The sequence below is a fragment of the Gallus gallus genome, chromosome 1 (assembly GCF_016699485.2).
Source record: "Gallus gallus isolate bGalGal1 chromosome 1, bGalGal1.mat.broiler.GRCg7b, whole genome shotgun sequence".
Lineage (NCBI taxonomy): Eukaryota > Metazoa > Chordata > Aves > Galliformes > Phasianidae > Gallus > Gallus gallus.
Genome location: NC_052532.1, coordinates 76424882 through 76443771, shown reverse-complemented (window position 1 = coordinate 76443771; position 18890 = coordinate 76424882). Strand labels below are relative to the sequence as shown.

At 40.2% G+C, this 18890-nt stretch overlaps 1 protein-coding gene across 3 annotated transcripts in view; it reads left to right on the top strand.

Moving 5' to 3' along the window:
* The window catches only part of MAN1A2 (mannosidase alpha class 1A member 2), a 136763-nt gene extending 120239 nt beyond the window's left edge, over window positions 1-16524 (top strand). For all 3 annotated transcript variants that reach the window (XM_416490.8, XM_040648426.2, XM_046902796.1), the window contains 3 exons: window positions 4496-4668; window positions 11816-11931; window positions 13845-16524. In XM_416490.8, the coding sequence (XP_416490.3) occupies window positions 4496-4668; window positions 11816-11931; window positions 13845-13977 (422 nt within the window). In that variant the 3' untranslated portion in view covers window positions 13978-16524. The remainder of the gene's footprint in view (window positions 1-4495; window positions 4669-11815; window positions 11932-13844) is intronic.
* The last annotated feature ends 2366 nt before the right edge of the window (window positions 16525-18890 follow it).

The window sequence follows — 18890 nt, the reverse complement described above, 5'->3', positions numbered from 1 at the left end:
TTCTTTAGCAAAACAAGGTAATATAGCTCTTATTCTTAATTTACTTCTGCCTCTATTCTTATTTACTTGCCTTTGGAACTGAAGTTATCACAACTGATGTGAGAATCACCCAGACTTTCAACATTTCTAAGACCATCCGTGTGGTCCCTTGGATTCATTTGTTCCTGTTGGTGGCTTCTAAAGACCCTTGTGGTGAGAAAGGCCATTTTGAAACCCTCTCCATTCTGTGGTTTACCTCTTGATATCAAGCATTCTGTTGCTAGCCAGTTGTTTGTTTTTTTTTTTTCTCAGCAACAGATCTTCTTGGTATTTAGGAGTTCTTGCCCCTGCAGGCGTGTAAGACCATTGTCTCCCACCTGTGACAGGTAGAAGAACAGCTTGTGTTGCAAGAATCGCACACACCAGCTGGTCTGCAATGCTCCCCAGTGTACTCTAACTCATTCCTCAACTCAAATACTTCATCTTGCATTCCTAAACTTATGATGAAAAGGTGTATGGTTTACCATCAGTCATTTGGAGAGGATTGAGGACCACCCTGCAGATAATAAGGCATCCTGTTTTTTACCTCTTTACTGAGAAAAACACTGACTTTCTTTCCGTTTTGGCAACAGTGATCACTTTCCCATGTAACCAGAAAACGTTGCCACATGATCACAGTTTTGCACAGTGACATAGACTGACTGATTTGCCTTAGAGCTAGCATCACTGGAACAACAGCTTTCTCCTGATGTTTTGGGTATTCAGTCCCTCAGATTGTGTCTTAGTGATCCCATGCAGAATTTTTGGATGCTTACAGTGCATTACTGAGGCTTGCTGAAGATTTTAGAACTTCTTATTAACTTGATAGGAAGCGTAGCTCAAGGACACCATCAGCTTTGGGACAGACTGTTGCTGGTGTGACACTCTGCCAAGTCTCCCTACCTCTAAATAAGACCTACCTCAGATCTGTGAAGCTGCCTTAGAGAGTCCACAGCACCTGCAAATCCTGCTGGATAAAGCAAAGAAATTCAGTTTCAGGCCATGAGACCCTCTCTGCCTCTCTGCATAACACCAACATTTGGCGGTTGCTGCTGCTTTAGTCAACATAAGTCAGTGTGAAGATGCATAGCTTTTCCACAGCATCACACGTGGAGGAAGGATGTGACTCCATTTTGGACTTCAAAGATCTATGCATTCATATGTAATCTCAGTTCAGATTTGTGATGCTGGGGACCATCCTACCTCTACAGAGAAGAGGACTAATGTCACTTGAATTTAAGAATGCCTTATTTCATATTTCAGTCAAAAAGAATAGCAGAATTGGTAGACCAATTCCAGTTCAAAAGTCAGTTGTTTGATCTCTGTACAGATCTCACTGTTTCCATAAGGCGCCTGGCCATCATATTCACCCAACATAGGTGAAAATATTTGTTTTTATTACCCTGGAGTCTGATTAATTGAAAACAAGTTAATCATTACCTTCAAGTTACCTCTGAACAGTTAAACTAAGTTGCCATCTTGCTGCTTTTTAGGAGCAAATCTGAAATGACTAGCAGACTTACCTCTTTGGAAAAATTTGCTATTCTATGCATGCTATTTTCTCAAGTTGTTTTGAAGTCTCATTGTTCAAATATAAGCTGATCTGTTTACCTGACAGTCTTCTTCTGTACAGCTTGTTAGAAGTTTTGCCTTAGTCCTTCATGGTGTTACTCCATCATTTGTATTCCCTTTCTCACCAGACTGCATTCTTTCAGCAGTAAGTTACCCATTTCATCTCTTACAATGCTGTCTGTGCCACAGTGCTGATTAGTACAGAGAAGTTGGAAAGTCCTTGTAACTTTTCTTGTATTTCAATCAGCATTATATCCCAATGACATTTAGCATTCACATTCATGTGGACAGTATAGGAGTTATACAGGGACACAGTCACTCTGATAAACTGATTCACCTGTCAGTGTTCTCCAAGACTTCAGACTCCTGAGTTGTAGGCTGGAAAAGTGACGGTGGATATCCCGAGAAGCTCAGGCTCTTTCTAGGGATCTTTGAAAGTCCCTGTAGATTCTATTCAAGATGATGATCAACCTAGTAGTCCCCGTGAGTTGCCTTTCTGATTCACCGGCTGGAAGAAGCTGATGGTCTTTGGAAGGTGAAGGTAGAGTATACAGGCATGATTCTGATCTGTTTCTGAGCCATGGAGTAGTGCTACCTGAGTCCGCGTTCTCTGGGAATGTGTAATCCACACGTATCTCAGCTTCATACCTGCTCTGCTTTTTTTCTTTACCATAAGCTGTTGGTAGATTATTGCTGCAGTCATCCTAAATCTTCCATCCTTTGGCAGAAGATTTCAAGATTTTTCTGTAGTTGAGTGTGTTGTCAATTTCGAGAGAAGGCTGAGAGAGCCAAAGATGCAAGTTGTGCTTTGATCTGTATGCCAGTGTACTGGCTGAGCAGAAGAGGTCATAATGCTGTCAGTGGGCTTTGACAAGGCTAAAAGTTTTGTGTTCTTGTGGTGCAAGGTTTGCCAGAGTTTATGCCTGTGTGTGGACCGCATGCCTGGAAGCATTACAGTTACTGGGGAACTCTTTTTTAAATGCTTAACATATACACCACTGAGTGACATGGCAGTGGCATGAAACAACTAGTGATGTGAAATCCATAAATGATAATGAAAAAAGATGTCCATCAAAACTGAAAGAATAGAAATACTACTAACAAGTTAAGTTGAATAATTTGCTTTTGCAGGTATTGTAGAGATTGAATTAGTAAGCAAGATTATATATATTATTTATATATTTATTTATATGTATATATTATATATAGCTCATAGAATGCGATGTTTTATAGCACGTGGTATTTTAAGTATAATATACTACTCTTTTTATGTAAGATTTTTCTCATTCATTACTTGGTAGTACTTAAAGTATTGACTACAGAGAGATTATTTTATGATGAAGCTTTTTGTGCATCTTTGAAGTTCCTGAGAGGAACCATCCCTAGAATCTTGGTATGGCATTAGCTGTTATTTTAAGTATGGCAACTCCGGTGCAGAATAAACCAAATTAATAGGACAAATGAGGCAGATAAAATTATTCATCTCCTGCGAGAGATGGTAACCAGTGGTGATCTGTTTAATATGTAATTCTACTTATAATATACGTATAAAGGTAAATTTTATTTTATAGTTTAATGTGTATGTGTACTTATATATAGAATATACATGTACATAAATGTTCAGGAAAAGAGCGTTAACAGTGTGCACACTAATGGCAACTGAGAAAAGGCTATTGGGGGTATCAGTGATGACAGAAAGCTGAAAAATTGCACCAGGATCTTATAAGGTTGACTTATTGAGTAATAAGAGAGTTAATTAAATTCAGCGTAGTTAAATGTGAAGTGAGGCACCTATGAAAAAATAATTTCGGATCTCACATATAAGATGATGAGCTCTTAACTGACAATATAATGAAAATACCAACTCTCTGTATCGATCAGGAAAAACAAAGTGAGAAGGAACAAAAGAAAGAACGTTACTGTGTTGCTATATTAATCTTGCCAGCACATTTAGTGCTGCCTTTAAACTAGTATGCACAATTCAAAAACGCTGTAGTTGGGTTGGAAGAGTTGCAGAGACAGTCCTGGGAGGAAAACTAAAGGTACAGAACAATTTCCATCAAAGGAACAACTGAGTCAGATAGGATTCTTTCATATGGAAAAGAAACGTTTTAGGTATGAAATGACAGACTTGCAAAATCATCAGGGGATTGAGAAGGTAAGGTGCGAATCAGTTGTTCACTCTCTTCTCCAGCAGGAGAACTAGGGACTATTGAATAGATCTAGTAGCAACCAAGCTGAAAATAGACCTCCAGATGCTGGCACTGTGCCATTATGTCTTCCTTTAAGGGCAAAATCAGGAAATCTCTTCGAGATTTATTTTCAGATGTGGCTAAGTTTCCACTGACTAGCTGTAAACATTTTACTAGAGGATCCCACTAGGAAGCACATGAGCTTTGGTGGCTTGACAGCACTACCCTAAACCAAGAGTTTGAATGAGATGGAGTTTATTTGGGGTGGTGACATCTGTTTTTGTTGTGAGATCTTTTCCAGCTGTGCTGGGTGGGATCAGAAGGCAGTAAAACAGCCGTTGACCCTTTTGTTTCTTTTGCTGTTGAAGAATTGATGTCAGTCACTTTAATTTTATCCTATAATTGAATATATTAATGTGTTCCTATTCTTTGTGTTTCATTAGTTTTCAAGAGGATTACTGTATGCCTGTAAAGATAGGTAGTTTTCTCACAGGAATTGGATAAGTTCATAAGAAAAGTCCTCAACAATAGGAAATATTTATGAGACTGCTTGAAGATGGACTAGTTCCTGCTTCTCTCACATGCCTGGGATGTAGCAGCCTCATATCCACCCTTCCTCCTATGGTTTGTCAGGAGTAAAAATTTTCCTTTTTTTTTTTTTTTTTTTTTTTTTTTTTTTTTTGCTTTGTTTTTTTTTTCTCTTTGCTCTGCAGCATTAAAGCTGGGTCCAGAAGCATTCAAATTTGATGGTGGTGTAGAGGCAGTAGCAGTGCGTCAGAATGAGAAGTATTATATCCTAAGACCGGAGGTGATTGAGACCTACTGGTATATGTGGAGATTCACGCATGATCCCAAGTACAGGCAGTGGGGCTGGGAGGCAACACAGGTAACTATTTATTATCTGTCAGTCAATTAATTCCACTTATTTTCCTTTTGTAGCTGAAACACTCCAAATGATAATTTATTTTCACAAGTCCCAGTGAACTAGCATACATATGGAAGTGTGTGTTGTTATTCCAGGTTGGGTTTTTTTGTTTTTTGCTCTTTCCTACTACTGAAACAGACAAACAGTAGAAAGGCGTGTTCGGCATTATACAGTTGGTGAGCTTCAGGCTTGGAATACAAGTTTCTAGTCATGACTTCTACTGTAGTCAGTGGTCCTCTGCCCTCAAGAGAAGTAATTCATCCTGGGAAATGAAAGTGTATTATAAATAACTTTGTTAAATGTGTGTTAGTGCTTGTCTACATTAAAAGACACTACTGTTCTTAATGTTTCTTCTTGGTCTACTGTTAAAACTCAGATGGTCTGTAGGCTGGATATCATGTAAACATGTGGATTGGTATTGTGGCTTTTTCTTTTCATACTTGTCTAAGTGGAAGGAAATCAGATTGCCAGTCACTTTTAATTACTCAATTATAGTGAAAAAATCCAGCATCACAAGAAGCAGACGGTAAAGAAAAGTGAATAAGCAATAATACCTAAGACAGCACTTAAACATTTTAGAGATTCTTACTCCCTTGTATGGATGCTTTGCTGGGTTTAAATCTGATCATTAAATATCCTAACCAAATTCCTGAGTGTGAAAATGTTCTTGAGTCTTTCTCATTGGAACTGCCTGCACTGGTCTACGAAAGCACAGAGATTTATACTAAAAATCTGAATCTCTGTGTTTGTGGCCTTCTCTCATTCATCCCTCGTACATAGATGTCTGATAGTTATTGATTATAGGCTAGTCATATATTGTCATATGAAAATGATATCTTGTTATTTATAATATTCTAATTGTAAAAATTATCTCTGAAAGATTTCTCATTTTGTATGCTTCCTAGAGCTGAACAGTGAGCCTTTTCTGATCTCTTATTTCTCACTGCTTTCACCTGCTAGTCTGTCCCAGGGTCATGCAAAACTGTATTGCTTTCCAAGCAGTTTTCTGGTTCTCTTCAAGATTTGAGCAACCAGTGGGCTACTACAGCTCCACCACTTCATTGCTATGGCTGCAGCAGTCTTTGGAAACATATCTCAAAGCCATTTTCAAACGTAAGAATAAACATTCAAGGTAACGAGATGCTAATTTACTGTAGTTTGGCAGATGACATGAGGAAAGAGCCAGGGAAGAGAGGATTCAAGAGCCTGCAGAAACTTTAATCTGTATGTCAGAACCAGTTTAGCTCCAGAGGCAAGAGATCCAGAAAAAAGTACTTAGAGCTAGTGCTGATTTGTTGAGAAGGCAGGTTTGTGGTATTTAGCTTGGCTCATTCATATGCTTTTCTCAGTGTAGTTATAATTGTGTAGAAGAATCTTAGTATTTTAAGGTAGTGCCTTAGTCTTGGCTAAGTTTTGCCTTGTTTGATCATAACTAGCATCACATTATTCTGCATAGAGGTCCCATGTACATTATATTTTTATTCTAAGGTACATTGCCACTATCTCTAAAACATCAAGTCATATCAGCGTCAACATTAAGTCATATCTTCCCTGCTGCCTGAGCTATAAATGTTTCTAATATGACAAAGAAATGGATTTAGTAACATACCCCTTGCCAGTGTGTATGCAACAAATGCCTGCTGATCTAACACTATCTCTTGTCAGAAGCTCTGGCTCTGTGATCCAAGATGAGATTAGGACCTTTGTAGAATATACAAATGCAATTTTTTTCAAGACAGGATCTGTCTTTATATTTGTTACATTTTCTCCATCTTGCTCTCATATTGTTGTCCCTACTAACACTTTCAAACAAAACCCTCCCTCTTCCCCTGTCTGCAGATTTCTTTATATGCAGGGTAGGATTTTATTTTATCCTAAGGCATCTGCATTTAAGCTGTGTAAATCAAGCACCCCATGTGTGTATCTTCCTCTGTCCTTATGGACTACCTTTTTCTGCTTACTTCCTCAGTAGTTTCTTTATCCAATACAACTATAGAATGTTTTTGAACTCTTCATAAATGTTTTTGTCTACCTCTCCCTCCCACGATTAGTTTTTCTTTCCCTCACAATCATACTAACAGAAGAGTTTGGGGAGTTTTCTGCTCCCCAGGGCTTTCTTTCCCTGCATAGAGATAATAAGTTCTTGTGTTTACTCCTCACACCTACTCACTGCTTTCTCTGCTTCCATGCCACACACAGTTCTGGCTGTGCTTCTTCCTCCATCTATAAATAGAGAATAATCTGGTATACACAGAGCAGTTAGCTTGCTGCTTTTGTGTAACACAGCCTTTATTCACTTTTCTGTTGCCTTTTGACCATTGAACATACTTTGAAATCTGTATTATATAGTTCTCATGGCAAATGTTTTTGGTTTTGTTTTTTTTTTTTTCCTCATGAGAATTCTAATAGGTGCTTTACACTTCAGGGGAAAATAACAGAATTGTAGGGGTCAGAGGGGACCTCTGGAGATCATGTGTTATGATACCATGTCAGTTGCTTTAAAAACATTTCTTATACCTTTGCAGTTTCCTTTACTACTTCTTACTACTTACTACTTTGATTTCATTCTTTGAAGTTTGCTGAGAATGGTGGTTTCTGTAAAACCATACTTAGCAGTGTCAGTTGTCCTCTTGTTCTTTTAAGTGTTTTTACTTGTGTTTCCATAATTGTTTGGAACTTTAGTTCTGGCATCCTATATATATCCACTCAGCCTGCCAATGCCTCTGAATAATAGCATTCCTTTGATACTCTTCCAGTTTTCTAGGACTACCGTGTGTTCTAAGGTGCAGTAAAAATTAGCATCATTTTGTCAAGTGTATGGGAACCGTTAGGTTTTGGCCTGAACCAGTGATTGGGCCTTACCAGGGCCCTACTTCTCACAAATGAAGGGGACCGCAAGCAGTCAGACCCCTATGGCCCTGACAATATTGGAAAAGAGAATTCTAAAAAATCTGAACTAGGCCAAGAGAAAGTATCCTGGCCTAGCTGCTGAGACTATGGGATATGGGAGCCAAAAGCGTCATGATAAATGGCTCTGAAATTTCCAAACTGGCTTCTATCATGACACAGCCAGCACTGAGGCAAAGGCTATATGCCACTGTCATACACAATGAGGACAATCATTCCTTAATTGAGTGAAACATCAGCCTGTCAACTGATGTGGCATAATAAACCAGATATACCCACTTATAGTGGTTTATGGAATTCTATGGAAGAGCTCCAGAATTGTATCTGGGAGCAAGGTATGAGGAAAGCCATCTGTGAAGACACTTCTGAGAGTCCCTTCTTGGTCAAATTCACTGTGGGGATGAGAGACTTACTTAATTCTACAGCAAGTGCCTTCCCACCACTATGGGACACTCATGGTGATCTTGAATCCTTTGGTGGCCTCCAAGGCCATAATTCAACAGACAACTCAGTACTGGCCAACTTTGGAGAACCTGAGCTCCTAAGATCAAAGTGCAGCATTTGAGCAGTACAGAAAAATTATTGATAAATACAGGTGTTTCCAATATCAAGTGCAGCAGAACAACTACAAGAATTTTGAGGCATCCTGGGCTATTGGAGGATCTTTATACCCTGCCTTGCACAGATCCTGAGGCCTCTGTATAGACTAAGAAAGACCAATCATGGGATTGAAGATGGATGGAACAAAGTGCTTTCCAGCAAGCCAAATTAGCTGTCAAACAAGCACAGGCATTTTGTATATTTAATCTCACCTTATCTGCCAAATTAGATGTACACGTAACCTGGGAAGGGTTTGGGTGAGGTCTGTGGCAGCATCAGGATTCTATCCTGCACCCCAATTGGTTTCTGATCTCAGCTTCGGCATGGAGCAGAAGAAAGGTATAGCTTGATTATAACCCAGGAACTGAGTGACAGTGCATTGTACATCTGCGCAGATAGCTGAGTGGTCTACTGAGGACTTACTCTTTGGATTGCTCAGTGAGCCGTTCAGGATCAGACTATCCATGTCCAATCAAGCTGGGGCAGAGACATGTGGTTTGATATCTGGAATGTGGCAACAAACAGTATATGCCCATGCAGTCACCAGGGAATGATGGAGCCAACACGCTAGCTCAGATAAGGTGGCTAGAAGGTTTGCCAGCAGATAACGTTGCCCCGTCGCTATATAAGAAGTTGTGACTTACTGGACAGAAGACAGTGTGGGCAGCAGTAAAAGCATGGGGGCTGCCCATTCGAATGTTAGATATTGTCCAGGCATGTCAAGAATGAAAAGCATACTGCAGGGTGCAACTGAGACCTTTGCCAGAAACAACAGCGCATCTCACCAAAGGGCACCATCCCTTGTACAGATTGCACGTCTTCTATATAGGCCCCCTTCCTCGATCTGGAGGGGCCAGATGTGCCTTGAACTACGTTGACACAGTAAGTGGATTAATGCAGGCCTATCCAGTGCTAAAAGCAAATCAAGCCTATACTATCAAGGCATTAACTAAATGAATGGTAGCGTACAGGACTCCTCAAGTCATCCAAAGTGACCAGTGAACAACAGTACAAAAGTGGGCTGAGGAAAATAACGTCGAATGGTGGTTCCATCTGCCTTGTGATCTGGTGGGAGGAGGCCTGGTATAGCAGTATAATGGCATTCTAAAGGCCACCCTGAAGTCTGATTCTCAGTCCTTGCAGGGTGAACTAAGAGACTACATGAAATGCTGAGAGACCTGAGTGGAAGACTCAGAGATGGCAGACCCAGACAGTTGCCAAACAGTTGTTTGCGTGTTACAAACAACTTGGGCCTCCCTGCTTATGATTCAAATTAAGGGAAATGGTATACGATTGAAATCCCAAGTTGGAACAATATGCAGTGTTCTGATTCTTGCCCCTGAGAATTTAGAACCTAGAATCCACATGGTTAGATGGCCTTGGGAAGTGCAAGTGGGGCCAAAATTGTGCAGACTGCTCACACCGTGGGGGAGATTATTAGAAGGGGGAGGAATGGTAACAGCACAAGCAATTTGCACATGACCATCAGAAATTATAAAACATACCCCAATTTTTATGGCAAATGAGACCCTAATTCTATCTCTCTGACAGATCAGAAACCCCCGCTTTGGTACCTGAAATAATTATTCAGGTGTCAATATCAGGCTAAAGGGTGTGGTATAAAAGGCCTGAACACAGAGTCATAGAATCCTTAGAGTTGGAAGGGACCTCTGAGGGCCATCTAGCCCAACTCTCCTGCAATGAAAAGAGATGTGCACAGCTAGATCAGCTTGCCCAGGGCCTGTTCCAGCCTCACTGTGAAAATCTCCAAGGACAGGGCATCGATCACATTTCTGGGCAACCTGTACTAGTGCCTTACCATCCTCACTGTAAGTCTTTTTCCTCATATGCAACCTAAATCTTTCCTCTTTAAGCTTGAAACCATTTCCCTTTGCTCTGTCACCATACAGACCCTGATGAAGAGTCTGTCTAGTTTCTTTCCTGTAACTCCCCCTTCAGATATTAAAAGGCCACTATAAGGTAGTCTCGGAGCCTTCTCTTTTCTAGGCTGAACAGCCCCTGCTCTCTCAGCCTGTTGTTGTAGGTGAGGTGTTCCATTCTGTGAATCATTTTTATAGCCCCTCTCTGGACACACTCCAACAGGTCCACATCTCTCCTGTACTGAGGACTCCACATCTGGACACAGTACTCCAGGCGTGGTCTCACCAGCACAAAGTAGAGGGGCAGGATCACCTCCCTTGCCCTGCTGGCCACACTTCCTTTGATGTAGCCCAGGATACAGATGGCTTCCTGGTCTGCAAGGGCACATGGTTGGCTCATGTCCAGCTCCCCATCCTTCTGTACCCCCAGGTCCTTTTCTGCAGGGCTGCACTCAATCCCTTCATCCTCCAGCTTGTATTGGTAGTGAGTGTTGCCTTGACCCAGGTGCAAGACCTGGACTTTGGATTTACTGAACATTGTGAGGTTCTCCTGGGCAAGGTTCTCGTATCTGAACACAGTTTGATGATGGCAGAATTGTAACTCTGAATATTCCCCATACCTTGTCGCACTCCAGAGCAGAGACAAGAGTGTGTTCTGCACTATTATTAAAAAAATGAAATAGTTGCAAGAGGATGCAGGTTATTTCCTACATAGAAACTCGAAGTGCTTTAGCCCATGTTTATTTGTATGACACCTGCCTAGTGGCTTGTAGGTCTTGCGAGGAGGAATGAGGAAGTAGTTCTGTAAACCGCACATGCATTATTTCTTCAGAAGTCAACCAAGAAATTCATTTTTTCCTTCTTTTTCTGGCAGTAGCCAGCACCACTCATGATGTGTAAGAACATGCAAAGAGATTATCATGAGTTTGACACTCTTGGGTTAGACATACAGTTTTATCTCCAGGCTGTAAAAAAAAACTTGGTCAACCTGTATTTCAAAGTATAATAGTCTCAGTATAGTCCTGGACTGCAACAGTAACCAGATCAGAACAGAATTCATCCAGACACTTTCTTCTTACATGCTCAAATCCCAACAAAAAATGAAATGTTTCCATCCATTACAGGACGGATTATATCCATTACAGGATGCTTCACTTAAAATAAGGAAATACATCATGAATTGCACTTGCCAAGAAACAAAGGAAATCCAGGCCTAGTGCTGTGTGGAGAGAAGCTTCATGCAAACTAATGGGCCAAGTCATAGATTACTTAAGTACAGGTAGCTGTGTTCAGTGGTTGGTAATGACAGCCTGAACCAAGCAGTTTCCTTCACTGCTCTCTGATGAATGCTCTACACAATGTTCCTTATGAGCAGCTGTGCCAGCTCAAAGCAAAGGTCTGCTGAGGCCATGTCCTCCCATCAATATAAGTGAACAGTGAGTACCTAGGAAAGAAAGTATTCTTCACCCAAATACCTTTTTCTAGCTTCTAGTGGTTTGCCAAGTGTCTTTAGTAGCCGTGGAAGGATTTTACTTTTGTATGTGTTCAGTCCTCATTTATTTGCTTATTTTTCCAATCCACAACATCATCTGACATGACTAAATTACTCAGAGTGGAAAGAATTTCCTCTTTTATTGATCAATCCTGTTATTTCAGTGTTTTCAAATTTTATTTTACAAATGAATTGCCTTCTTTTTTTTTTTTAACCTCCCCTTTTGCAGGCAATCGACAAGTATTGCCGAGTTAGTGGTGGTTTCTCTGGTGTCAAGGATGTCTATTCGTCATCTCCTACATATGACGACGTACAGCAGAGCTTTTTCCTTGCTGAAACATTGAAGTAAGCTGTTTTCACTCTTGCATATTCCTGTAAAATACAGTTCTACTAGAATATGTTGACTAAACAAATAATCTGTTGTCATTTCCAGGGTGGTTTGGTCTTTATTTTTTTCCCAGCTTTCAGGTCCAATGTCAGCCTATTTTCCCAGAAGAAAATACAAATAGATTTTCCAGTACAAGAAGCTTATGCTGTGGGAGTGTTCATTTTTAAGTCTTCAATTTGATTTCCGGCATCACAATAGGGGAAAGGTATCTCCTTTTTAGGAAGCAACCTTTGCAAAAGACATTTTTTGAATGCAGTGACTTGACATATTTTATACGTGTGTGTGCTATACTCTGCTATTATAGAACCTGTTTCAAGATGTGTTTGGGCTTCTGGGAGCTCAAAATGCATAGGGAAGAAATAGATTCTGACAGTGGCAGAGCTGATGCCTACTTCAGGCACTGTTGATGTGTTTCACTTGTGTGAAAGGACTCCAAGGACACATCTGAGAGAAGGATATGGCCATTGTGTCCTGCAGCTGAGTAATCCCTACCAGACTCCTCTCAATAGTCACAATACTTTGTTTCCCTGTATTATCGTTACAAAAAGAAAGTGAACCACTGCTGCCTCTACTGTCATCTTTGTTAATTATATTTCATTTACTCCTTTGAGTTAATTTTCTGCAGCCTAAAAGCTATACTCCCAAAGAGAGGCAGCATTTCAAACAGGTTCTACTAGCTACACAGTACTTCTCGAGGAGCTGATTCTGTGTCATCCATGTACCTATAAAAGCCAAATCAGAGAGAGAATGAAGACTGCTCCTATGGGACTGTGGTGACAGGACTGACCTTTGAAATATTGTCAGAATCCTGTCTAGATCTTTAATCACAAGGAGATCTGAAAGTTCACTGATATGTCACTCAGTAACTGGATGTACTGAAGGACAAGTAGTGACATTTGACTGTAGACAGTGGGAATACGAGCATCTGATTTATAGTGAATATAGAACAGTGTGTGCCTACATTCTGGGTGTGACAGAGCCCACTAATAGAGTGACAGCTCTTCCTTGTCCTGTGCTGCAAGACCTGACATTGGCTAAATAGCAGGAAATCAAGCTGAAGCAGAAGCTGAGAGGTCCCGTATCCTAGTGATGTTAAGCTTAGCTTGCATGTACACGATCAGGTTTTCTGGAAGAAGGGAACTGCCTTTGGAATTACAGCAGTTGAGTTTGGAAGACTTTACAAAGATCCCTGCCACCACTACTCTCTTACAAAGAATAGCATAACCACATTCAGAATTGTGTATTAAGAGAAAAGGAAACAAGAGATAATGTTTACACGTATGTACAGAAATGTAACAAACATCATTACATGCTTTATTTGCACTGATTTGTGTATCCTCTTTGCAAGCATATTGGCGCATTTCCCTCTGCCAGAAGCTGATGATGAGTGCCCAACATGGTGATGACAAAATATCTGGCATGGCTTACTGGCTTCTTTCGTGCTTCTTCTAAATATTTGATATGGTTTGAATGGAATAGTAATTTCCAAGTGGGTTTGCTCCATTGAAACCAATTTTTTGCCCACTTCTGCTCTGCTCCCCTGCCTCCAAAATCCTTGTGCTTGATGTCTTGATGTTTGGTATTATATTGTAAGCCTTGGAAAGAAGTCTTGAAAAACAGAAATTACTTGGAAAAATTAAAATGCTATCTTTGTAACAAATTTTTCATTGCAGGGCTTGACTGTGATAAAAATGACTCTTCAGATCTTTATAATGGGGAAAGTTGTATGAGTGCTGTAAAAAGATTGAAAGCAAATGACTTGTTTATGGCTTCAGCTGCTGACTGGTGGGGCATGCAGCTGCTGCGGTGCCCCAGTGTCTGTTGCTCAATTTTAATACCCACCATTTTTCTTCTCTGTATTGATATCTAGGTATTTGTATCTGCTCTTCTCCAACGATGACCTCCTCCCGTTAGACAACTGGGTTTTTAACACGGAAGCTCATCCCCTGCCTGTTTTACATTTAGCAAACACCACACTTTCAGGAAATCCTGCTTATCGATAAAATCAGCTCTAAGAAGAGGAAGAGAGACTTTTCAGCTCTGTTTTGTTTACATGGATCACTTGAGACTTTAAGCAGGAGAGGAGACGGACACTTGATAAATCTTGACCTCTTAGTCAAGTACAGGCGTGAGAAACAAAGCTCTTCAACATATAGATAAGTAAAACTGAAACAAAGTTCTGTTTTATATATGACCAAAACACAGGTGTGGTATTTGCAGGACAGAGACTTCAAGTGCTTTGAACCCTAGCAAGAAATGGAATCTACTGTCTAAAATAAATGCAGCAGCGTGAGGAAGAAGAGGCTTTCCCATTTAGGGACAGGAACTTGCAGCTGCTGCTGTTGGCTGTTGCAAGGCACAGCGCACCAGTCATCTCTTCAGATTGGGTGGGTTCCAAATACTTTTGATTTTTTTTTCTTTTTCTTTTTGTTTGATGATGGCATGAACAAAGCAACAACAAAAAACAACATCACTGCACCAGCAGCATCAGGATTTGAATTTTTTTCTGTACCTGTCTGAATTTTCTAGGGAGCATCAGTTTGCCCAGACTGGCAGGCATTCTTGGGGCTTTCAAACTATTAAAACTAAACTATAAAAACTATTACTTTCTCCTTTTCCCTTTTCAAAGCAATGTTGAAAGTTGTATTGTATGCTCATATTCAAAAAAGCAACGAATAAGCATTTGGTTTGTAGTTTGCTGTCAACAACAAAGGCTTAGCTCATTTCACAAGTTGTGATTAGAGTGTGGAGCATAACACTGGGATGGGATAAGAGCCTAGGTGTTCTTTCTTCATAAACCCCATCACGTGGAAAGTCCACATTCTCGTTTTTCTTGTTTTGTCTAGCCAAATTTACAGAGATAAAAACATGAGAAAAACAGTCCCATAATTTACATAGGAAGGTATAGTATATGACATTTAAAAATGCTCCCCTTCAGCTAAACAGCAGGAGTTTGTTGTTTTATGTTTTTCCACACAATCTGGATTTTTCCTAAAAATTAATTTCACTCTTTGGATAATATTCACAGAACCTTATTTGCAGGTTTGAAATCCTGTCTTACCATTATTTCTGTGTATGACAGAAGCCAAAAACTGCCTTTGATTTAATCTAGAAAACTCCTTTCTGGGTGCAACAGTTTGGGTGACCTGCAACAGTGCAAAACCAACATTATCGTCTTTGGAAACAACACAACATCCCTTACATATGAGCGGAAAAAGAACCTGCAGATTCTCTTCAATTAGTTGTTTAGAAATGAGATGCTGCTTCCTTTTTTTTTTTCCCCCTTGAGTACTCGAAGGCTGGAGTAGTTCAAATACTTTGAAATTGGGCTGGACAGTATCAGTTGAGTCTGCCTCAGTCTTCACAATTTTTGCTAAAAGAAATATAGCCTTTTCAAGTATCTCTTCAGCAATCAATATATATTTTTTAGTGTTGTTCCAGAATCCTTATAGCTTACATAATTCTTTTTACTCCTCTCTATACCTCTCACGTCCTTTTGCCATGGTGACTGGCATTTGTGCTGGAAAAGAGCAGTGAGGTGCTTCTTTCCCTCCTAATGTGTGCACGGGTTGAATCTTTCAAAAATTCTGATTGTCTTTTCAAACTCAAGTGAGTACAAGAATTGTCTTTAGTGAACTACAGCAGTGCAGCACCATGTCTAAAGGGACTGAGTACCCTTCAAGAATGTTTATATATGAAATTTCATATATAAAAACCTTTTCCCAATATCACATTATAATTTTTCTGACTATATATAGAAATAAGATTTCCCATAGTATTTTCTCTCACTCCTCTTTGACAGTAATTTACAGATAGCAATTTTTCCTAGGTCACGTGATTATTTCTCTAAGACTCTGTCCTCCAGACTGTCACTTTTGTTTAAGAGGAGGAAGACGTAGACCTTGGAAAACAATCTGATCTCAACATTTTTGCCTTAATACCAATTACTTAGTTACTGTAATTCGCAGCAGAATCTTAAAAATAACTTGAGAGCTGATTAAGTAATTGATGTAGTAAATAATACTGATTCAAGCAATTGTTTATTTAAAGTGAGAAGTATCTTAGTAAATGGTTTCTTCTTACTGGTCGCACATTAATTAATTTCTCCTAAATCTCTCTAGGTACCAAGAAGAAATAGGAAATATAGATTCCTCTGTTGGTTTTGTTGTTGTTGTTGTTTTAAAGAGTGAGAGACTTTCCATCCTAGGCTGTCGTCATACACCTCCTGATAAATGCAGATGTAGAATGGCTGCCAGTCTGTTCAGAGACAAAATTCTGTCAGAGTCCCAGAAACAGCAAATTTCTTACCATTACTGGATGCTCTGCCACACCCCTCTTGTGAACTAAAGAGTTACTGTTCAAATTAATTCCTCCTTGAATCCCTGTGTGTTAATTCACTGCCACAAGAATGCTTGAATTGAGGACCTAAGCCATTTCGTGTTATGGGATGGTATTTTTCTCAAAGCAAATGTACAGTACTGCTGTTTCTTCTTTGTGTAGACAAGCAGCAGGTACCAAATAAAGGACATTTGTTTCTCGTTTTCTAGTTAGCCCAAAGTTTGTCTGTTTCTACTCCAGCACTGTTTAAAAGGCAAACTTTCCTTTTCCTACAGAAGCTACAGATCTCCATAGTCTATTCAAAATAATGTGTTTTATGGACTTACTGCTGTGTCACTCATAAATCTCTCCATCTTGAGATTATCTAGAGCAAGGCGAAAGTTTGGAGGTAATGGGTTTTCAGTGAGCTGTGTGTTGTCACCAAGCACGGATATGGAAACTTCTGTCTGACGTGACGTGCCCTTAGTCGGAGTCCTTCACAAAGAAGTAGGTTTTGATCTGCATAATGGAGTTACGTGTGGCCCACAGTTCAGACTGTTTTCCCTCTGGGTATATAAGGTATAGGTGGAGTATTACCACTTTCATTCTGTTGCTGCTGTCTTACATACTTTCATGAAGGTAGACTGTAAATTTAAGCACAAAATGACTTTCTAGTCCTAGTTGTTTCTGAGTCTTGCACTGTATTCTCTGACAAAACGATCCTCATTTTCTTTAGGTAGCTGTCCCATTTTAGCAGTTCCTGCAATGCCTTCTCCTCTTACAGGATGAAGTAAAGGACAGAAAATCATGTGCATTTTTGGCACACTGGATTTGGGCAAGAGCCTGGAAATCCCAGAATTGTCTATATCCTGTTTGCATGCAGTCAAAACAAGGATGCTGAGTTCTTTTCCAAATCCAAGACACAAACTTGCCTATTGGTCAGGATCTGCTAGCAGTACATTTTTTTCTAACACCTTACAGCCTGACAGAAGCCAAATTTATGCACTGGCCACCTTGGAGCTTTGTGTGTCCTGCAGTCAAGAAGTCAACGTCTTAGCCCTGTCCTCTAACTAAGAACAAAACCTTTGAGCGATATATGGGGTATTCATTTTACTGCACAAGGCGGTCCTTAAAATGGAATGTTTAAAAAGATGTGCAAGAGTACCCTGGAGTAAGGAGAAAAGCAGACAGCATAGTTCCCTGTGGCATTCACACCTTTGAAGCTTCTTTAGCTCCCTACTCCAAATTTGCAAATGACCATCTTGTACCTTTCAGTCATGGAGATATTCTCACCTGGAGCTCTATGAGATTTGAACGTCCAGTATCTGGAATTTTGAAAAGTGCAAGCAATTACATGCTCCCTGTAATACTATCCTGTAAGATTAAAAGTATATGTTCCATTGATTCATAACTAAGCTGTCTCGGGCTGCCCTCAATGATACTCGCTTCTGTCCCTGAGGAAATGTATGATATTACAAACCTTCATAACGTGACTCTTCCTAGTTTGAATGGAGAAGCGGATAATAGCATTAACATTGAAAGGATCAACAGTGTAATCTAGCACCCACAGAAAATGAAGAGGCAGCTTGCATCTCAGGGCTGTAGTAACAGGCTTTTGGCAAATTGTGTCTGTTACATACATTAATAAGTAGTCCATGTTTTTAAGGGGACAAATTGCAAAGAGACTTCTTGTTACCAGAGAAAAATGCAAGCAAGCTCTCGATCCACATTGTAGTTCAGAGATCCGTTTAGCCTAAGCCTTCCCTCTTCTGCTCCTTGAATTCTGAGAAACAGTCTTCTGACTCAAGGGCTTGGGTTGCCATACAAAGAGGAAGCCAAAGCTCTGTTGCAAGTTCTGTGCATACGGCTGTAGCAGAGATGATGAACACTAGCTGCTTTGGCTGTCAGCCCATTCTAACAAACTGCTCTGTAATTGCCTGGAAAAGCTGAGAATCGCCAAAATTGAAAGAGACAGCCTGGCGCGTTACAGTGAATTGTTGCCTTTAATCCTAATTGCTCGGTGGAAGTTGGTTTTGCATTCTGCCTTCATTCTTGCTTTGTTTGACAGATTATTTTTCCTCCAAAGTAAAAAAAGGGCAAGAGTCTTTCTTCTGATGTGGATACCTTCTGGCTGCCTCTGACCTGAAATCCTGCATATGTACTTTTTACAGATTAAAAATAATATTGTATATAAAAAAAGAAAAAAAAAAAGATTGAATAAAGAATGTCTTTAAGTGAAAAAGGTGGTCTTGTGTCCTTTGCCTCCACTAGCAACCTCCTGTAGCACTGGACAGTGAAACTCAGACCGTTTCACAAGCTTGTTGGTGTAGTAGCTTTTCATTCCCCTGCCGCTCTTTGCCACCTTAAGCACGTATCAAGACCCACTACTGCCAAATTAAACCTTGGTACCCCTTGCTTGCTTTTAACAGGTCACTACGGTACTCAGGTGTAGTGGAACTCCCAAGGTCACAGCCTGAACCAATGGGTGGGCTACGTGAGTGTGTGGGTGCCTGGAGCCGGGAGGGGGGGCGGTGTGGAGCCACCCCTTCTGTCTCTGCAATACTTCCTATGCAGTCTGAGTCTGCGCGGGTCCCTCTTT